This window comes from Bombus vosnesenskii, unplaced genomic scaffold (genome assembly GCF_011952255.1).
Source record: "Bombus vosnesenskii isolate JDL3184/JDL3185 unplaced genomic scaffold, Bvos_JDL3184-5_v1.1 scf7180000013293, whole genome shotgun sequence".
NCBI classification, from domain to species: Eukaryota; Metazoa; Arthropoda; class Insecta; order Hymenoptera; family Apidae; genus Bombus; species Bombus vosnesenskii.
Window position 1 is genome coordinate 4,118,579 of NW_022882944.1, and position 22,951 is coordinate 4,141,529.

The 22,951-nt window shown below is 40.0% G+C and overlaps 1 protein-coding gene and 1 long non-coding RNA gene across 4 annotated transcripts; both read right to left on the minus strand.

Annotated features, from left to right (window-relative positions):
- Window positions 1–14: 14 nt before the first annotated feature.
- On the minus strand, window positions 15–8,402 carry LOC117232898. Of its 2 annotated transcripts, none has more exons than XM_033492664.1 (5): window positions 7,631–8,402; window positions 5,382–5,633; window positions 2,617–2,940; window positions 1,987–2,265; window positions 15–1,346 (listed from the first exon to the last, which is right to left on the minus strand). In XM_033492664.1, exons 2-5 carry the CDS (start codon window positions 5,597–5,599, stop codon window positions 1,151–1,153), a joined length of 1,017 nt encoding a protein of 338 aa, XP_033348555.1. In that variant the 5' UTR covers window positions 5,600–5,633; window positions 7,631–8,402; the 3' UTR covers window positions 15–1,150. The 2 variants fall into 2 exon arrangements, with proteins under 2 accessions (XP_033348555.1, XP_033348554.1); XM_033492663.1 differs by having other exon boundaries at window positions 7,069–8,401.
- Window positions 8,403–12,247: 3,845 nt separating this feature from the next.
- On the minus strand, window positions 12,248–20,761 carry LOC117232910. Of its 2 annotated transcripts, none has more exons than XR_004493222.1 (5): window positions 19,209–20,761; window positions 18,727–18,875; window positions 18,284–18,648; window positions 14,088–14,188; window positions 12,248–14,011 (listed from the first exon to the last, which is right to left on the minus strand). It is a non-coding gene; the product is annotated as an uncharacterized LOC117232910 (long non-coding RNA). The 2 variants fall into 2 exon arrangements; XR_004493223.1 differs by having other exon boundaries at window positions 14,084–14,188.
- Between the last annotated feature and the right edge of the window lie 2,190 nt (window positions 20,762–22,951).

Sequence of the window (22,951 nt, forward strand, 5' to 3'; positions counted from 1 at the left end):
TTTATTCTAATTATTTTTATAATGCATCCTTTATTAAATATGTTAGTACTATATCACTATTATACATATTTACAACGATGTACCTACTGTTAAGAATTTTGATAGTTTATATTTATATATCTATGAATTATTTTCATTTATACAATACGAGGAGATATTGCATATTTAACTTATTACACTTATTTTTTATATGTCGCATTTAAATACAGCATATATTTCAATATTTAAATACTTTTGTATCGTTACAATCTTGATTTTCTTTTCAACATTTTTACATCGCACGAACATGACTCATTCACACATAAATACAATCATACAGAATACATGCACGAGCACAATTAACGCGGAATCAGCGTTATTGTACACATAACCAAGAAAATAAGATAAAAGTAAGTGAATTATTACGCAGATTTCTAATTACAAGAGTCAACAATTTTGTAGGAAAGAGATTTTTTCATTTTCTAAACTACTTGTTAATATAGCGATTTTTTCTAGTTTTTTTATGCTTGAAAAATTATGCTACTCATGATATGTACAGTTTTATTATAATTTATCTACAGAATAATTTATTTGGCATTTTCAAAGACAATAACGACTACATAGTTAGTATATAGATAATAAAAATGATACCCTGTCTATTTCGAACGATTTCATTTCTCCGTTTCATTTCATTTTACCATTAAGCCACCAAGTAAAAATCAGCAGTCTAAAACGAATCTGACCTTGCAAATATGAAAAATTAAATACAAACCACTTTTATATAAGTAAATCTGCTTCATATAATTTTCGTAGTTGATATGTTTGAAAGATTCTAGATACTCGACCAATTAGCTTTACAATTATAAATGATGATTAACTCGATCTTACAAAGAATCGATCCAAGGAACTGAAATATGATATAAAACTGTCGTCAATCTACTCTAATGATTACACTTTCTATAGCGACCACTACGTATTGTCATTCTGTCATTCAGACGGTCAAAGAGGATGACTGCTTTTATCTGTGATCTGTTGTCCAAAAATGACCGATCGGGTCATGATCGAATACTCTCGATAAACTATTACATCCCTGAGAATTGGTATTGACATCTCTAGAAAAAGAATATTCTCAAACATTCGTCGCTCTCTTTTTAAATCTCTTCCATTTAATTTAATGATAAGGAACATTTTCACGGACATGAGCCTGCTTTCGGTATTCGTGATGCTGGCATTTGCCCATCCAGGACCATTTCGTACAAACCTTTTGCGGTTTCAATATAAAACATTTCGTTCTTAGAACGTCAAAGAAGATTTTGCCGATAAAATTCGCGGATGCTGTGTCTGCCATCTTTAAACACGTACGAAATCTGTAAATATGACAAAGAATCTGATAAGTTCGATTCGCATTCGGATTGGTTTTTGATAAATTCATTCGAATCTACAGATTGTCTTGCTAACTGGCCAAAATTTTATCTCGTTAAGAGTTGCTCATCTTTACTCTTGAAGCTACTTCTTGAAAATGTATCTTTTTTTATTTCGTTCGTCTGACATCGACGTCCGAATTCCGACATTCAACTGATTCTATGTAGACTGACTGACAACTTTAGACAACTCGGCTATTGCTGTCTAAGGGTGGAATTTCCTATAAAACGCATACGTTTGATGCAAATGCAATAGTTGGAGATCGTTTGTGCGAAATACGCTTCTTCGATGTATCGTACTGCAAGCATCTCACACTGTTAGAAAATCTCTGTGTGTGAACGCTGCATCTAACCGAACTGAAAGCGTCCTTGTAGGAAATTCCAGCTAAACTCTATCTCTCTATCAATTTCACGTGAAACTTCTTAGCATCGATAATTTGTAACTTACGTATTGTAATATCAATCGATTATAATAATAATATTAATCGAGTAATGCAACAGGACCTTGACAGAGATCCTTCATAATTAATTGGCCCGATTTGAGGCCAGTTAGCAAAGCAGTACTGTAATCGATACCGTTCGATACCGTTCGTCACAGGCACAATGCATCATGCTCGAGATACCCCAGTTGAAAAGACCGTAGCGCGTCTCGAAAGCCGGAATGAAAAAAGGACAGGCCGTGTCGTGTCTGCGACAGCAGGCATCTGCTGTGCCAAAACCGCCCAGATTCGTGTATTTCGTGGCCCGATGACCGCGGCCGCACCATTGTGTCCCTGGGATCATCAACAAGTCCCTTCGCGAGCGGCTCTTACCTCGTCTCTGGCGGTGACTGCTGCTCGTTCCGTTTAAAAGCTTCGAGTATTTCCTGTATTACGTGATATATAAAGAAAAACTGAAAACTCTCTCTCTCTCTCTATCTCTGTAACAAGTACGACAAGTAGATAATTCTCCTATTTTAGAAATTCGATTTATCGATTTAGCAAAGCTGAAAGTGTCTTTATGGTATATTTGAAGAAAAAAGTTAACTAGCACATCGAGATAGACTGGTTAAAAAACCTTTATCCACGATTTTATTCGTTATTTCTATCCAGAGTGATTCGATGACCGAACCTCGATATATTTCGTTATATTCTTAGATGATACCATAAAACAGGATCACAGTTTTTTTATTCTACGCTATATTTCATACATTTTCTTTTTATTATAGTTTTTATACCTTCGTCGATGTTGTGAAATCAATTGATTTCGCGCCCTGTTCCTTACGTGGGTGCACCGATGACGTAGATCCGACGTGGACGAGAGCCACGAGAGGTCCTGCGGGATCCTCGACGAGTTCTCCTGATCGTCCACATCGAACAGTTCGACGGACGTTTCATCGCCGTAATCGTCGTCCAAGTGCGTGCTTGATGTGCAGGATCTCTCGTCACCGACGTCGAGTTTCTCGTCCACACAGTCAGTAAGCGTGCCACCCTCGTATATCAGTTGCACCTTTCTGGCCGTCTCCTGTAGCCAGACCTGCCTCAGTGCTACGTCCGTATCTCTATCACAGTCATACATGTATTATGAAGAATAGAATTATTATTTAAATCACTGCAATTTAAAAATGTTATGACGATACATGCCGAAGCTTAGAAAATGAATTATCTTTCCCTAACATGAATTTTAATAAACTATTAGTTGCATATAACGCGAAAAATACTCTTCTCAAGTAGCTTGAGTTTTTTCCTTTTTAGCGTTTTTTTAGTTGTTAGTTCTTTTCGCATCGACGACGAATGACACAAGAAGAGACGCATCTTTAATTATTTAATTTAATACGCTCGTTTAAAGTAGCTAAAACCCTAACGCGATGCCCGTGTAATTCACGCTAGATCGATCACACGCACGCGTTGCACGATACTTCCTCGTGATTAACGCGCAGCTATGATTGATGCTCCCCCGCCTTCTTTTCAACTCGTCGATAAACATCTTCGACGTTAAATGGTCGTCGTTAAATTCGTCGACGGCTGTTCCACGATAACAATGTTCCGTCCATGTGTTCTCGTTCCAATACGTGTCTTTTCGTCTACTTGTTACGTATGAATCACTCTGAGCGATTAAGAAACTATAAACCTTCTATTTTGCAATACTATTTACAATTAATAGAACGAGAACCATTCAACCAATTCTTTTAGCCCTGATGCTATTTTTTCACCTTTTAATTTCACATTTTGCGAACTTTGATACAAATAAAATTATTCTTCGTTATTTTTCATCTAGCTGACAATCGTGACTCGTTACTATGAATCAAACGTGTAAATAGTTACCAAAGAAATCGTAAACCGGAAGGATTGGAGTTCTCTAACGTATTCATCGAATCGGAAGATTTCGTTTCTCGTTGAAGAATTGATGGTTCGAGAACGATGGTGTCGTTGGCGAATCATGAGAACAGGCAAGCCGCGTGCTTTTCTCGTTACAGCAAAAGAGCTTTCACCGATTTAAGTGCAAGGTGACGTTTCGCGGTCGTGGAATTCCCTGGTATCCTCGTGAGAGTATCCGCAGATGAGTTACAACCGCTGGTCCGAGGCCAGCAGCTCTGGGACCGTTCTCGATGTTCGGTCTCCTGCTTCCACCTAATCCTTGCTTACTTAACTTGCCGCTTTTCGGCTTAAGGCCTCGGTTGGCTTAGCGGTCGCTGTCCACGGCTGTACGCGATAAATTGTTTTCGATCCGAAAATTTAACAAAACACGATATAACCATCGTTGTACGATCTACTACTTGCTGGAAAGTACGCTTCGCTTTTAATTTTCGTCTTTCAAGGTATAATATCGTTTCTTAAATAAAAAAAAAAATCTTTCCATGCGATCAGTTCAACCGGAATATCTAACGTTATTGTTTCGTTTGAAATCAATCATCGATTGGGATGAAAATTCGAGGACCGTGGCGAATCGAACAATTTTTCAATTTTTTTCTCCGCGAGAAAATCGTTCTATTATTTTCTAAACCTTTAGTCGTAAATCTTCAAGGGAGAAGAAGCATCTGGACGCATTGGATCTTTAAAAAGAAAGAACCGCGAGAAGAGGCACACTCACGTGGGAAATACGCGAGTCTCTTTTTAAAGAAAAAGAGCCGACCGACTCGATTTAGCGCTGTGGTAATTCTATGCAGTTTCCGGCTGACAAGGACGCGCGTCCAGTAAACTGCAAACGTATGCCCGGTATCAGTTAGTCGATGTAAAAACGACGACGCGCGGCGTATTGAAAGAGGTAACCAAAGTTAAATGCATACGTAGCCAGTCTCGTGGCTCCCACGCGTATTGGCAATGCTGAAAGGAGGCATTGTTTTCCTCTTCGCTAACACCGACTCCTACGGTTTCACCGGGAGGGTTGTAGTCGTGAGATGCTGCCTCTTCGGGAGATTTGTTCCCTCCTAGTTGAAGGAAATGTTATTCCAGGCAAAGAGGATGCTACGATGTTGCTCTAACGTCGATCGGAAAAACAATCGAACTTCGCGTTTCAAGAAGAAATTCTTGCCGAGTGTTTTCACGAAGTTTATTCGCGATTAATATGTATACTACGCGGTCGTGAGTCGACTAGGTGGGAATCGATGCAGAAACATTTCAGAGAATTGACTTTGTGCGATGCAATAAATTTTCAACCACAGACATTCGTATTTTTGCAATTTTACTATAGCTACGTAGACCCTAAGCTTCTTGGTAATTTTATTTATTAAAATCACTGTTACGAGGTTGATCTAACGTAACTGTTTGGCTTGAATTGAAAACATAAACGAATTCTCAAATGGTAATGAAATAATAAATCTACTCTTCCGTAACTAAGGATTAAACGAGAGATATTCGATGCTATTGAAAATAGCCTAGATTTTACGATTTAAAGAAATATTAAAAAAAGAAAAAAAAAAGGAAGGAAACTTCGAAGAGGATCTTTGATTCTTAGAACTAATAAAAAGAGCATTCTTTTAAAGACAGGATGAAGATCATTTACCCCCAATTGACGATGGTCTCCTTGGCGCAAATTCCAGGCAGTCGAATCACCCGTTCGAGTTCCCCGTCCTGCAGGATCCTGGTGACTGAAATACCGCGATTAGTTGCGGCCTTGGCGAATCCAAACGAGACGTTCGGGAACGGTAGGAGGAGGTTCGATTGTTGGTGAACAGCTCCGGCGTCCGACAGCACCAGGAGCAGCCCAAATGCCAGCAGCATCGAGTACGGGATCCAAATGATTCGCCTTCTTTCCCTGGACACACGCGATATTTATTGCCTCGTTAAGCTATCCGCCACGATGCCTGGTAGCAAATTGAATTTTATTTCTATCCTTTTATTTTCTGGCCGGAGGAATTCGGAGGAGTTTCATGTTACATCTCCTCTCTCGCTATTCAGTTTAACGTTACAGACCAGCTTTTTGCTCTTTGATATTATTCAGATATGCAGCTTCTCAGAATAAATAAAATAAATTTTATTATGAAAATACACTTTCCGTTCGACTTTTATATTATTTGTCAAATAAATTCTTTCAGTTACCATTACTTTTTATTAAATAATCTTACATAAAAACGCTATATAAAAATATTTCTTTCCTCGTGCGAGTTTATGATTAGAGTAAATTATAAATCGCTATATAAATTTTTCCACCTTTATGTGTAATAATTTAACGTTCGTCTATTTAAATCTGTTCGTTTCTGTACTCTTTGAATTATCTGTATTTTTGGGAAATTCGATAACAGACAGGTTGTAAAGAGAATCGGTCGGATCGATGGACGGTGTAACGGAGGTATCAATTTCTGGCGTACAACTTCGATTTGAAGAAATTAAAGCACCGAGCCGTGGCTTTGACAAGCCACCGGGGCCGATACCACCCGCGATCCTGTCGCAGTTTCTTCTCGTCGTTCGTGGAGAACTGTTTGGCGCTTTGCCATCACAGGCTCGATCATCTTCTTTTCATCGGCAAGATAAAAAGAAGCCGCGCCTCTGTATGCTGGCTCTTACGTAATTAACACGTATGATATCTGCACAGCCATATGTTCCACGACTGTTTATTATTTTTTTCACGAGAAACTCCGCAAATTTCTAATGTTCTCTCACCGAAAAAATCTTTCTTCTCAAACGTATATACATAGACATAAAATGTAAATAAATAAAAAAAAAAAAAAGAAAATAAGAAATAATAGCTGGATAACTGAACGTTGTAATGTTTTAATCTTTTTAGCGTCCTAAAATTCCATTGCTGCGGCAAAACAATCCCTCTTCTCGGAGACTTAGACAAAAGACAAGTAAAAACGAGCAGTAAGATAGAAACGTGGGGAAAGATTCTGGAATCTTGGAATTCTGTAATGTTTTAATTTGTCTAATTAAAGAAATTTTAACGGTTTTTATATAAAACATTAGCCTTCCGTCGATAGAGTTCAACGAGCTTCGTGATAAAAGTAATCATGATGTAAATTTGGAATTGCGGTAGCATCTAATCTTGGAACGATGACACATGATTTCATGCAGTTCGCGAAAATATTATCGCGTTTGAAAGAACGAGATAAAAATTACACGTATCCGTATCGTTCCCTTTAACCGGTTGCTTTTTCAAGAATTCTTAATATGTCGTCGGTTATACGCGATAAAACAGACGATTCTTAGAAAATTTTTTTCCTCTTGAAATACGCTGAAAAATCTTACGATACCTTGGTAGCACGCTCATCTGCACGGTCCACGAGCGAAAGTTCCAAAGAGCCCTTGGCGCGGCGGTTCAAACTCTTCCATAAATAGTGCACTTCCGTGAACCGCTGCGAACTTCCTCACGGGACGCACATTCGTTCATATTCGATGGCTATCACGGGCTCAATCACCCTTTTACTATCTCACTTCTCCTATCAAGGATTTCGGATCTTATTTTTAAACGTTAATTGTCAACTCGGAAGCTCTAACTCGTGGTGTTTCGACGCGTTTCCTCACTGAATCGACATGAATCTCAAACGAAGGGACGGAGTCGCGAATTATACAAATAGAACAGGCGAAGGGAGAGATGTTTCGGAAAATCGAGTCACGTGGTTGAGACTTTTCGCGCCCTTTTCTTTCGAGCGAAATCGGTGCAGTGCACAGTGGCTCCGTTTAGCTCGGGGATACCTCGTGGAGGCAATCGGCCGTAGTAACTGGCGCGCTACGCTCGCGACTCTCCCTTAAATACTGGCGAGAGTTCTGGTGGTTGTCCAGTTCACCTACACCACTACCTATTCTGTCACTTACGTCTCTCCTTCTCTGACGCTCTCCCCTTGGTTCGATGCGTTTCCCCATCTGCAACCCCACCACCACTCGGACACCAACCAAAGTCTCTGCTTCCCCTTTCCTCCTTCTCTTGCAACCTTCTACCACCAACGTGAGGAGCCGCCTCTGCCAAATCCAATCCTACCCACTCACCCTAAGATCTAATCCCTGCTCTCTTCCTCTTACTCTTTCACTCTAACTCCCTGTCTGCTCTATCCCCCTTTCCTTTTTTTCATCCCTCTTTCCGCTTCTGAATTCCGCGCGCACACCTCTTTCCCTTCCTTTTTCCCTCATTTCTCTTTCTCTTCCCCTCTGTAGCCGTCTTTGGATCTCGCGTTTCTTCCTCCCCCTCGTTTCTCTTTCTCTTTCTCTTTCTTTCGTTTCCTTTGTCCTTCCACCGACCAAGTCGCTGCTTTTTTACACCCTGATCCTTCCTATCGTCTAGGCGACTCTAGCGAGCTGGCGAGCGACTTTGGTAAATGCCGGTGCATCCATCACCGAGCGTCACACAGGCAAGTCGAGGTTACCGAGGGCCATGGCTCTGATTCCGTGTTACGAGTCGCGTGTTGGTGCATCCTCGTCGGTTGCCTCCTAGCCCGGTGGATTCACCTAATCGATCATACAAAATAAATTTACTGGTTCATCGATATTCGTATTAATACAAATAACAAGAAAACGATTATCTTCTAAATGTAACGCTTTTCATAAATCAACGTAAAGAAGCATTAGTTTCGTCTGCTATTTTCCGGCCGTAATGGATGAATATGATAGAATTACCAATAATCGAAGCTCAGACAGAAGCTTTCCTTTTTCCATATATATTGCGAAAGAAATTATTCGATGATCGACGTCGATAGTACAGACAAAGTCAGCGTCTGATCGACTGGGAAATTTTTCCTAACGCAGGAAGATGTCGACCAAATTGTCGCCGAAACGTTCGTCCATAATAAATTATGCAAATCAGCGCAACATGAGTAGTCCTCGTCATTGGCCATGAGTCCCGCGAGATCGTACCACGACTGGCGACTAGCCAAAGGTCGTTCTTCGCGAGGTTCGCGATAAACTTTCGTCCCGGCGTGCAACCGGGAAGCATTGTCACGCGAATTAGCGCGGCTTTTCAATTTTTCCGCCGGCTAGGCACTTATAGAGAGCCGGCCGCGTTCTCTGAAATGGATCACCTGCGCGACGATTCCTTATTTCCACCAGTGCACCGCGAATATTTTATTCGCAGATGCTCCTGAAGAAGATGTCCGGGTTCCCACGGATGGCTCCGTGAAATTATGCTCCATTAGCTTACTTATTTATATTGCAGTAGCTGCAACAGTATATCATCGTCACTATTATCATTCGAATCTTACGAATAAATAAAATTAAATATAAAAGATATAAAACAATAGGGAAACTTAGAACGTAATTTATCTTCAGATTACGTATTAGAGAAAAATTTACTCGTCACTCGAAAAAATATTACCCAAAGGTTCTCGAACGAGAAAAGAAAATTCCTTTCTATCTTACCAAAAATTGTAAATTCCTCCGAGTCCTTCCTCTTCAAAGAACCATATACCGTCACATAGCTTATTCTAGTAGCTATAAAATACAGGTAACAATTAGACGCGTGCACGATGTCTTAAAGGAGCCGGTCATAAAAAGATGAATGACTGGCCCATCGTGAACACTCGAGGGTCTTACTCTCAACTCAGGTGGATCTCACAAGTTAAACGCGTTAATAGCACTAGGCAAAAGGAGGGGAGAAAGAAGGGCGACACGACGGATTTGAAGATTTATGCTCATCCATCGGCAGCTCTTGAGTGGTCTCCTTGAGGAACGAGATCGGCTCCACGGAAATTAATTGGCGGGACGAAGAAGTGGCAGTGAAAAGCCGCCAGTGGTTTCCACCCATTGTACTCCTTGTGGTTATGACTCGGTGCCGCAGGACAGGGTTGTTAAAAGGGAGGGGGAGAGAAATGGAATGACAGAGAGAGAACAAGGGACAGAGAAAGGTAGACTAGTCGAGGTGAGAGTCTGTAAGTGAGTAGGTAGTTCTTGGGGCACTCGATTGTTCGGTCCTCGAGGGTTCGTCCACGAACTACCGTCTCCATATGCACGTTTTTGGGGCTCATAAAAGATCTCCGAACAAAGGTCATCCCGTTCTGATTTCCAATTGCCTCGTAAAATCTGTTATGTGATTGTAAAGTTGCTGTTTCGCAGTATCCTTTCGGTCGGGAACATCGTCATTTCGTGTTTCGACTCTGTTTGTGCGTGTGAATTATGATCCTGCGAGTAGAGGAATTTTACGTTATGTATAGCAAAATGGTAAGTTCTAACGGCAAGGAAATTAGTAGAGACAAGATTTTTACAAATATTTCCAAATATATAAATATATAACTTATTAAACGTTGAATGCGTTAAACGAGAGAATTCTGCAACGAAAGAATTTTATTTTCAAGTGCCGAATAGAGATCTACCTGTGCCTCCATCAGCAATCTGAAGAACGGTTTCCAGAGTTGTTTCACTCCCCCACAGGAATGGTTTTATTGTTCCGAAGGCGAAGAGCTCTCGAGCTTGAACGCCAGTGCACATAGTGTGAGGTAAGGTTCCGTGGGTTGACTCTTGCAGACACTTTTAAATCTTGGAAAAATATCTATTACCTCTTGTCGCGTTACATCTGGCTGCTTTCTTTTTCCTCTCGCGTTTCTATGTCGATTAAAGTTCAGTTCTCTAATTTATTCAATCGCGTCCTTTCGATCTCCATGCTATTTTTTTACAGGCTAATTAGAAAGAAGCAGATTAACGTGAAACATTATTCGTAGTTAAAAATATGTCAACCACCAATTGTTCCGTCAATCTCCGATATTTATACAATTTCGTAGACAAGAGAATTATCTTGGGGATCGTACTAAATTGCAATTTCTAGAGCTACTTTAACCAGAAAAGAATTCCTGGAAATATGAACGAAGGAAACGTAGACAGAAAAAGGAGAAAAACAAATAGAAATAAAAAGAAGAAGCCAGTTTAACATTGGCATCGCGTGGTTCACATGACTGGTAAACGGCTTCCTCAAACATTCGTGGATTGAAGTTTGTCTTCTCGAGAAGTAAACGATGACAGAACGGATCCTTTGCTCCGTGGATGTGCTCGATCAACCAAGCTCGCAGATCCCGAGTTAAGATCCGCCGCTCTATAACTAACTTGCTATTATAGCGGTTGAAGTGTAATTATCTCGCGATAGTTCAACCGCAAGATATTCCCGTTAACTAGAAGGCAATTTGTGGATACTGGCCATAATCGAATTCCCTCTGTGCTGTATGACAATTGTACTACGTCAAATTAGACGCCTCTCTTTCATTTTCTACCCGGCAGCCTCTTTTCCTCCTACAATTGTAAAACGAGCCATTAGCGCTAGTAAACATTACCGCTGTGAAGAGTTGGCAAACACACGGGCTTTATCGAAAATTTCGTGTACAACGCGGGTCACTATATTTTCGGAAAAGAACAAAGAATTATCTCGAGAGGATTATACACACGTCTTATTCCTCTCGACTCCTAAAATTCAAGCAGAAGTTAAAATTATAATTGAATATCTTTACCACAAAGATCATTTCAAGGTGAAAGTAAAAAAAGAACATTTGTTTCATCACTGAAAATAGATAAAGTAGATAAAACATATATATATCGCGATTCAAAATCTCACAGTCGCAATGAATCATCTTGTAGACACGATCCAGACCTAAAATATAACCATCTTAACAAAACGTTCCCGAATCGAATCAATGACTAATTATACGTTGGAACAACAACGCGGAGAAAAAGGTTTTGGATCGGACGTCGTTCGTGGGATAACGTATCGATCATCCATCGGAGATCCATTACACCGTGCCAGCTTAGATCCTTCGAACACGGAGAGAGGTCGACGATCGTTTCAAGGGAGGATGGCTTCATGGATTTTGTTGAACGAGTTGAGGTATAGTCGTCGTTCAACTTCTCCTTCTAAGAGCTAATTAATTTTTATAGCTTTGCTCGAGGAGAGAGACCTCGGGTCCACCGTTCGTTTCTTCTTCAGATCCTACGAGGCAATATTAATGGACTGGCCCGTTTGCTTCGCTCATGTTTGCAGATTTCCTGCAGGTCCTCTTTATTTGCGGATCGTCTCGTTGTTACTGCACTGACCCCTCCACGTCCATACGTTGATTGTTCCTCCCTGGTCGATGCACATAATTTAATAGTTTTTACAATTTATAAATTCGTCTAGTCGATGGCAGAAAATGAGAGATATAAAATAATCAAGCGTGGTACAGTACAGACATAGCGCCGTGAAGCATAATACTGGTTTCCATAATGAACATTGTTCTCGTGGGCTGACGGTTGATATCTCATAGCGGTTTTCTTCGAAATTGACATATTCTCCTGGAAAATTTATGGGTAGAAAATCCTGCAAAATTATGAGTTGAGTTATTATTTTGTTGATAGCTTTTATGACTTCATATAAAAATTCCTATACGATAGATTTAATGGAATCGAGGAACGTTTGTTCGATCGATTATACTCTACAAGAAGGGGTCTTTGATCTTCCCGTGAAATTTATAGAAACCATGATTAAAAAATCGAAGCAGTTCCACTATGTGAAGCTCTTCATCGTCCGAGAAAAATAAATAACCGGTCGATCAAGTGGTGCGTCTCCCTCGCAGGTGATTAAGTTTTAGGGTTCCGAACGGAGAGATTTAAACATGAATTTATCGTAGTAATTATTTGCCGAGGCACGAACATACAAATCAAGCAGGCTCGTTATTATTACACACGATGGCGAATTAATTGCCAAAAGAGTATAGATCAATATGATCGGTGGCAATCGTTTGATTTATGTCGACATCAGATAGCTGACAATGGAATTTGTAGACTCTGATATAACAAAAAATAGAGTGCAAGATTCGATGCGTTGTTTTCTTTGCTTATTCCTCATATTCGTCGTTTTCTTTTTAGGTTCAACGTCTTAAAATTTGACTGCAAAAAGCGTTCTTCTGTAACAGACGAAATTAGCTGAATCAATAACGGATACTCATAACGATAAAGCTGTATCGATTAAAATTATTTTCGTCGAAATTAAAACTCACCCGTACACGCTGAGATTTTATCGAGCACTTGAATTCTAAATTATTGCAAACAGTGAGTCATTCAAATCTTTGAGTAGTTCCACGGGACCGTAATGCCTATGGAAGCTTATAATGGAAGCATTGTCGGATTTCTAATATAAAATCGTGGCTTATTTTCTGTATTCAACAAAACGCTGTGCGTGCAAATATATGATACCATGGAGGAACGTGTACGAACGCAAATGGATATCCTAAATGGCCAACGGTGAGTGTATACGTGCACGGTTATAATCTATATTGTACCCGCATAGATGTGTCTTTGTCCGTGACCTATACATCAAAAAGATTGGCGTCTTTATTAACAGAGATACCCAGGATTTCTTTTTTTTCCTTTTATTAGTCAAGCTTCGAACTCTTGACGAAAATCAACGACCGTTGCGGTAAACGTCTATCTAATCTCTCGTACGAGCCGTTTCTATAATCATACAGAAAATATTGGGACGTTTGTTAATGTTCGTCAGGTTTAGTTGCATTTTAGATTCAAGACCATCACGCGATACATCAACTTGATTGACTAATGTCGCATCCGAGCAGTTGGTTTTCCCTTGGAAATCGTGAGAAACCGACGCATACAGGAATCTAGTGAAATTTCGATTTACAATAGTTTGCCGAAACTCCCATGTATGTACCAATTTTACAATTCTACTTTAAAAATATTATGTTATACTATATTCCCTGCGAACACCTATTTTGTTATTCGAGCGGATCTTTCAATACTTCATACGCTCGAAAGCAGATTAAAATCGTATTTATCTCCGATTCGTGGTCGTGATCGCGGCCAACCAGAATGAATTAAAACAGAGAACGAAACGTACGGGGAAATGTCGGTAGTAAAACGACGAGGAAATCCCCCTTTCTTGCCCCGTTACCCCTTAGACACTCAGGCCATTCAGGCAGTCGCCGTTTTCCGCGACAATTGCGAGCGCAATGCAATAATTGCATAATTCCCGCCACACTTGCCACTCGGGGCGAAACTGGTCGGTCCATGAGTGGTTGAGCCGCGCGTTCGTAAAAGGGTGTAGCCGCTTCGTAGCCACAGAATTGTAGCTTGTAAGTTGTATCCGCAAGGAGAGCCACCTTTTCTTTCACTCCTCGAACTTTGCCGCTGGAGGATGAATTTTGTGACCGACGTGCGGCTTCGACGAATTTTGTTCCTCCTACTCTCGGGCTATGGGTTAATCGTCAGAGAGTGCTGCAGCATCAGGATGAAGCCGACCTATAGAAAGTATAAAAAGCAAAATATACACATTGTAAAACGGAAAGATAGAAAAATATAAAACATAGTTACCGACGTCGACGAACCTTGAACTTCTTAGTGGACAGTAAGGAATTACAACGAATTCTACTTTTCGTTCGGTCTAACGTGACTGGTCGGTCACTAGCGGTTCTATACCTGAAATTTGTGTGAAAAATTTGTTTCAAAATATCATAAACGTTAAGTCAAATACTATTCAATTATCTATTCATTAGCATCGCTATACCTATGGTATATATACCCATAGTAAGATGAATAGAACAGGCACAATTTACACAGAATAATCTGCGGTTACCCAAAATTATTATGCTGGTAATTATAAGTGAAAATAGCTTGATTTATTGCTGGGGATGGTTATATTTTCTAAGTAACGAGAGGTAACTGTGACGAGGAGGAGGGGGCAAAAGGGTCGGGCAGACGAAGAGAGAACAGATAGGCAAGGCTGCAAACCGCTTGACGAAGGAAATAGAATTCAGAGGAGAACTTCCTTCATTTCGACTTTTACCGGCTCTTAGCGAAAGCAACGCTGCGTTGTAACGGGTGACGTTCGCACAAAGGGTGTTAAAGTTTTACGCGGACTATTTCTCTTTTTCATAGATATACGCCTCTCGGGCGATAAAAACTTGTACAGTTTACTGAGATTCGTGTCGTTGCCATTGGAAGAAGGAAAAAATCGTGAAAAAATTAGCAGACGTTATATTCGCCGATATTCTACGTATATATTGCCGACATTTAAACCATTTATTCCGTCGATGCGTTTGCCTCTACCTAATAACAAATTTCCATTGTATTTCTTAAAAATATTTCAACCTTTTGACAACGTGAAAATCGTCTAGCTTGTAAACACACACAATGAAGCGGTCGTCACGGGAAATTCTTTCGAATTGGTTACGGCGTCGAGTCCCAAAGATTTGTCCGAATGTCGTCGAAGCTTCTTCATGCGGGGGTGGTTTCGTGGAAGAACGACGGGAAAGGAATGGGAATAGGAAAGAAAGCGAACGAAAGGCAGAAGAAATGAACTGGCAATCTCATCAATTCACCAAAAAACAGCCGTAGCGGTATCTACCTGATAATATTTACTGCACATTGAAACGCGGCAGAAAGGAAAGCCACGGGTCTTTGTAAGACCAATCGGCCCATTCAAAAGCTGGTATTAGCCAAGCTATTGTCGGAGCGGCGTGAAATCGACATACGAAAAATTTTAAGCGAATCAATATGACGCTACTAATTGCTGTATAGCTTCGAGTCATGCCGGAACGCAATGTTTGGCCCAACCAACGATATCTATTGTTTATTATAAAAACATACCTCTCTTTGTTGCTGTTCTGTTTCGCATTTTTCTATAGACGCGAAGGATTTGAAACGATTGGAAGATTGCTTCGATACAGAAAGAATTTTAATACATTTAGATTTGTATTTTGATATTTTCAAAATAATTGGTTCGGCTTAAAGCAAGGAGAGTGTCTTCTCTTTAATCAAAGAGCTCGGCTAACTTCAAAGTAGACAGTAAGAAAATCATAGGAAAGCAGCTACTCAAATACAATTTCTAAACGACACACGAAGAATATGCGAAATTATAATAGAACATTGGTGGTTAAAAATGAGAAAAGCAAAGATACGTGGCAAGTGGATGTTCCTGCACCACCCTCCGGTGAGAAGTGATCACGGAGTGGAACCGGTGATCGGGGAACACGCAGTTCCCCGAGAAGATCATAGAGAAAAGAGGAACTTTACGAGCCGCGTATATGGTGCACACGATCCGGGCTGCGGCACAATTCGCCACTAATTGATTTTACGACATCCGTTATATTGACCGTGAAGATCGTCGACAGAGTTGGTCGAGCTGCAGAGGGTGCAGATGACACCCTGGTGCGAGCCATGCATGACGCCCTTTTTCAGCGGATACACTCGAGGAATCTCCATGTATGAACCCTGATCACCGAGGACGATCTGATCTATAGTCTGTAGCGGCCCTCTGTTCTTTGTCCGCTTAATGTTTCGCTGATAACGGCCGACAGAACGGGCCGAGTTGACCGAGGAACGAGAGCTAAACCGGTTGAATCGAGAACCCATCTGATAATCTGATAATCGGGACCCATCTACGGAGACACGACTAAGAAGCATGTGAAAAATACTCTGCTCGTATTTAAGTTTTACATAGAGTGTAGATTGTTTAAAAGCATCGACTAATAAAGAGTATGTATATGAAAATTAGTTTAATGCCACTTTGGATTTTTTAAGTCGAGTTAACGTAAGAACAATACTGAATTTAAAGAAGGGGTTCAGGAGAAAACTGTCTTTGAATCACCCTGTATATTATTAATAAATAAACGGTGAAACTATAAATTAAATTATAAAATTGAGTCTCGATTTATTTGGTGTTCGTTTTTTTTTCAATGGAGCATTAACTATATATAATGAAAGATCGGGAACTTAATTGGTACAGTCGATGAATAAATATGGAAAAAGCGATAAAAAGCAATCGGAGAAACCAGTCGTGGATACAGGTCGTAGCCTCAATTCTCGTTCGATGGCATTAGTTGCCCATAGAAGAACAGAGAATCCCCTTGGCCTCCAATAGGATCGAGACGGGATCTCAAAAGGAGGCAAGATAGGAACGAAGGAAAGTCATCTCTCGCTCTCTACTGCTCCATCGCTATCTCTCACTCCAATGGACAATGAGACAATGGAGTGACGTTTGCGAGACGTGATAGCAGTCGGATTAATTCTCGATCGATTCGAAGGGAGCCGGTTCTCCGCTTTGAGAATTCGTACTTTCCCGACAAATACGCAACCGGTTAACTGTTTGACTTGACACTACAAACCACGTGCTTTCAAATCGTACCAAAATAATTCTAGAAAATATGCTTACAAAGAAAATGCTCAAATTCTTCGATCGGTCATCGTTTAAAGTCTTTTATGCCATGCCTAATACACAATTTCTGAACCATGAAACTTTAATATACCCTATATAAATAAAAATACTACATTGACACGTGCGTGCAAAAAGGCTGACTATATCGACGATCAAATTATTGTTATCATAACCATCTGCTCGTCGCTTTTACAAGCTTAAAAGCTAACGCTGCCGGTCGTCAGATCAAAGGAGGCCGACGCTTCCGCTCTCGAGAATGGAAAACATAACCCGAAATTCCCTAGCGAATACATTCGAAAGTGAGCAGTGAACTGATCGGCAAAGTACCCGGGAGACCGCTCAGAATTTTATATGAAGGAGAACAAAGAGTTCTGCTCAAGAGTTCAGTCCTGTAAATACATATATTCGGTTCAGTATCGCAGAGAATGTCGTTGCACCGGTCTTTTGGGAATTCAAATATGCGATGCATCTACGATCCAAGACACGGATTGGAGATCAAAAGGTTGTATCGGTTTGCAGAGTCCAATAAACGTTTCACGTTCCTCTCGTCGAATGTTTGATTCCTATAAGACGATAATAGTAATCTAGTTCGATCAATCTTTGTCTTATCTAGAATAATATAATATTTAATATGTAAGAAGTCGTGTTTTTATCGAATCAACCATATATCCTATCGTGTTTGTTTCCTATCGCCTCGTGCAAAACGCGTATTGGACAGGGTGCATCGTTTTCGACCACTGAACGCATGAATTGTTGTCACACGAGTTGATTTCAGGGTGGCTCGAAAATCGATGAACTTCTGGCAGGTCGTACGACTAATCGTGATCGATGAACCGGCACGCAGCGGCACGTGACTGGTGATCTATCGCGTGGAAACGATTGATCGCGATATATGGACGCGGAGACATTTCGCCCTTTCGTTGGACATCATTTTTTTTAATACCTCGTTTTAGATCTCGTCCTACCATGCACTCGTTTCAAACTTAGTTTCACTTGTCATTGCAAAAAGTGAAAGAAAAAGGGTGAGAAACAGTGAAAAGAAAATCACTTTTGACTGATCCTAAAAGCTAGACGAATTAGGGCAAGAATGCAGGATAACTAATTGCCCCATAGCGTAAGCCTCATAGACACGGATACCGATACATTCATTTTTAGGCAAACCCATGGCCCCAAATGGCGTTCCATGGTCAGATAGAAATCTCGAAATTATAGCTCGACTATATAGATGTTCTCAGCGACAGAGGAGCTCGTTAGTGACTGAGAGTATCGATGACCCTCGTTAGGTAATCATCTTTTAATTAAGCCAAGAAAAAAAGACGCCGCTGATACATAGTCTGCAACCACAAAACTCTAATTACCTTGCTCTACCGGTTTAACAGGCAGCTTTGTGTCTTCGAATGGGGGCTGACATACAACTTGACGCACTCTAATCTCACGGTTAACTCCTGTGTCAGGTGCATTTCATGTGGTGATGATGTCGGAACTATTCTTCTAATCTACATTTCTTTTGTAATCGCTAACGCCTCAGTTTTTCTAAACAATGACAGAAGTAGCATGTGTCTTCAAAGCAACCATGTGTTTATGTTCATATGTCACGCTCGTTGCCTACAGATGATGAGACGTAATCGTATAAAGTTATGTTATGAATAAGTATTAGAACTTGCATAACTTCTTCATTATCGCAACTGTGATTAGTAGTCTTGCATTTCAAAGTATGTACATTCTAAAAAAACATCAGTTAAGAAACTTTTGCTACCTTCTTACAATGGAATTAATTAAGACGTTGAAAAGTAAATCTCACCATATCGTTTGTTTATTTCCTCACTCTATCTCTTATCTTCTTGCTGCACGTTTGTTCCTTTGTTTCGAAGGCGGAAAGCGCAAAGCACTGTCTCGTGCATATTCGCGATGTCCGTTCACTTTGACGTCGTTCACAGTCCGGGAAGTGACCTTGAGTGACAAATTGATTTCGAACGGACTAAGGTATATAACTCCTTTAGATTTAGTCTAGTCTATCGAGTACCTCTGTGAACCTGCTACTTTTACATCTATTTTACTGGTAAGACCCATCGAAATAACAATAAAATAAATTTTATTTTATTTATTCGAATAAGAATAAAAATAAAATAATATGGTATCGTATTTCCCATTTCCTCTGATGACTTTTATCTAACGATAATGATCACCGATTGTTATTATTCTAAGGAAAATTGAAACTGTTATTGAAAAAGCTACAGTGTATATCGTAGTATAATTGATATATATATAGAGATCGCAACTGACCTGCAGAGGATGGGATTTGCACTACGAAGGGATGGTCGACGAACGGTTGTTTGACGGTACCACCCCCACACCGAAGCATGGCAAACCTGGTATCGCATTCACGGTCCACTGCTTCAGGATTCGGGTCTCCACCCTGTCTCTACGCTCGTGTTTCCTCGTGAAAAAAGAAAAGAGAGAGGTGGAGAGAAGGGAGAGAGAAAGGAGAGAGAGAGATGATACGGTAAAGGCTACCCATCGTTGGCGATCTGTAACCCTCGATCGTCGGATCTGAACATATCTCACGACGAAACATACTTAACAGATGGTTAGGTGAACAACGCATTTGTCTTACAAATTGCAGCATCGAAACGTCTTCACGGCTTCTACCACGAAAATTGTTCATCCAACTGTTCTGTATCCGAGAATATTTATGGAAAAAATTTATTTTCTACCTGGAGAATAGTTTTTCGATTACTACTGTTGGAATCGATTGTGCCGTGAAGAAATTTGAGAAGTTCGTCTTTGACAATTTAGTTTAAACTAAGTTAATCTAGAAACGTTGACTTAATTATTACATTACGTATTGCAATACAAGTAACAGAGTACCAGCGAATGTGATTGCTCTTCATAAGAATATATTGACTTTCGTATACTTAAAGAGAGTTTATAGAAAATTCTATCCGAGAGTACCATCGAATAATCGTAAATCCTGAACCATCTTGCGTCTGTTCGACAAAGAAATCTATGTTGCGAACGGATCGTGAATCCATGAACATAACGCAATCACCTCACGCATCCGTCTTATTCCAAGATCAAGTCACGTGTGAGACTGCATGGTAATCAGCTGACACGGACCGTACACAAAAAGAGTAGGTGATTTTAATAGAGAACAAACAGGATAAAGTGATGCAATTTCCCTCTCTCGATATTTATAAAACGTACTTACAAAGAAAATCAAGAATTTTTCTTTTTTGGTAGTTTGTCCAATATTGTTCCATCGAAATGCAACAATATTCTCTCTTTACTCTGTAAAGTTATCTATCAGTAGAGGACATAAGTCGTGGTCGCGTGGTAAGAAACGGCTGGGCGATATACATAGCAGGTGCGCGTGCAGACAGCTCGAGGCGTTTACCAGTTAACCAAGGGGTGGGCAAACTTTTTTCTGAAAGGGTGGAATAAGAAGCTGCGGGATTTACTGTGCCAAAAAGGGGTCACGCTATGCTAAAGCGAACGCGCAGGTCTTTTTAATCATCTTGTCAGGCTGGTATAATCCGTGCAAATCGTTCGTAAAAATTCTCACTACTTTCTGGCAGACAAAACTACTGTAACTGCAACAGGCATAGCTTCTGAAACATGAAGATGGCTAACGTTGACTGTTCCGTGAAAATGTCTTAAATAGATATCGTATATATCGTAAAAAATATTTTCTTTCTCAGGAGTATTTAAAATTCATACTTACCATTTCATTTGTGTTACAGTAATATATTATCCTATATAAATTAACGAGGATGAACTATCTTAACTATCTACTCAAAGAATGTCTTTGGGACAAAAATGTCACTGAAATGTTATAAAAAAATTAATCTTTAAAATATTCATCTCTCTAATTATTAATTAACGAAAGAAATATTTCACGTACATCAATTAAGTGAAATTGTTTGTCTATATATTTACCAATTTACAAAAATATCCATGATGTTTTAGGGACAATATTAAGAAGTGATTGCAAAAAAATAAAGCACCGTAATCGACACTAATTAAAGATAAACGAGCATAGAAGTGAATAAACGTTGAAGATGTGCTTAGCGCCTGAGTGTGAAGATGAGTAAAAGTTTGTAAAGATAGCACTTAATCCAACGTGTTACGTCTAACACAGAGAGAAAGAGATAGAAGAAGAAAATGAATGGACGTGGCTGTAAGATTCTCATTCCGCCAACACGCACTGGCTTTTTGCCAAGTCGTGAGCGCGAGCCATTAACGTGCGGGATTGCTTATCAGTTGCTGAGTCCGCGTTATTGCGTCGACGATGACCAACCGAGCGGCGGGCGACGCTGTTTCTGTCCCCGTGCCACCTAGATGCCCCCACGTTTCATAACTCGCCAGATATCAGCTATAAGCTATAAATGACGAAAGCGATCACGTTCACAAGAATCTACGTCCGTGATATTGACCTCACATCGATTATGGAACTATTTGCGTGCATAGCGAAAAATTACCGCACAAAAATCATCCTTCCTTTTGTTTGTAAGCTGATTGTTTAGAAAACGCTTCAGGAAATCTCTTACGATACAATATACTAAAACAATGGTACATAAAACATTACGAATGAAGTACATTATAAATGCAATTTATAATGATTTTTATCGGAGTAACAATTTTTAGTTATATATACTTAACTTTGTATGTGATACCCGAAGTTTGATATTTAATAACATTATCTGTATACGGAAAAATTAATTTAAAAAAGTGAATAATGGTTATATCTATTATATGATAATTATTTTCACACGTGGAAAGTAGTTATAGTGTAATTAGCGTTGTTGACACTCGATGTAATCACCTCATACTTGTTTTCCCCTTTACATCCTGAAGTAGATAATTGATTACTACGAAACCTATAATTATGGGTTATCGCTATGTTAAAATAGACCTTTCACTTTCCACTTGTAGCTATAGTAATTGCACATAGAAATTTCATAATGAAACATCGTCATATGAAAAAATTTCAATATAACATTTTGTCAAGAGACGAACGAGTAATAAAAAGATTGTTGGAAAGAAGAGTAATAACTTGTAACCTGTGAACATTTAAATATGGTGGAAGAAATCGCGTCGGCGGTACAGTGTTGCCAGTACGGAAGTACTCGATGACGCTATGCCAGGTTTGCTCCCTCCAAAACCGCGCGTGCATTGGCAGCATTGTTTTTTGGTAGTTTACAAATAAAATGGCCGATATATGAGGCTATTTTGTATGGACAATAAAATATGCAATTCTGTAAAATTAATGACCATCGGCCGCTCGTGTATGTATGTCAAAGTATAGGTTCAGTGCCGCGAAATACGAGAAAAGAAGGTGAAGTGTAAGTGAGCGTGTGGGAGTGCCGTGAGAGGAAGGTGGAGGTTGTCTTTCAAGACCCGTGGACGCCGCGGGCCCGAACACCGAAACGAAGAATAACTTACGAACTCAAATATATTGAAAAATCAACCGACCACTATATCTTTTTCATTGGCGCGCGGTGGCGCGGTGACAACAATACGAGAACGGCTCTAGATTTACGGAACCTGGTTTACAGCGCACAGGCCCCCTCTGCCGCCTGCTCTAATTCTTCAGGCACTCTCGCCTCACCTAAACACTGTGTGTTCCTAAGTCTGACAAAGCAACACTTGGGAACACACCAAGCATTTGTTATACTTTATGTGACAGATGACATACACATGGTGTTAATCACCTTCCATATTTTATTTTATGAATCTTGATTATCCATAAGCTGTCTATTAATATCAAAGGATCAAATATAGTAACTTAGAGCCGCTTCAGGCAGATATGATTCTCAATTTTGAAACCCACAGCTGAGATACTGGAGTGTGACGGGTACGTTTATTTAGAACCTTTCAAAATATTTCCCGCCGACCAGTTTGTTGTAGTGGAAAGAAATGGTGCCGACAATACGTTGACAGAGACGGAGGGGCCCACGAGCAGTGCGTCCAGCCAGCCCACCCCCTCCGTTACTCCTCTGTCAAACATGTGCACCACTCCTGGCAAC

Bases quoted from the DNA above. Each gene is read 5' to 3' on its own strand.
- LOC117232898 (XM_033492663.1), bottom strand. The intron at 2,941-5,381 runs GTAAATGATCTT...TGACTGTGATAG, and splicing joins GAGACCATCGTCAATTGGGG to AGATACGGACGTAGCACTGA. The intron at 1,347-1,986 runs GTATCGAACGGT...TCATATTTACAG, and splicing joins CATTGTGCCTGTGACGAACG to ATTTCGTACGTGTTTAAAGA.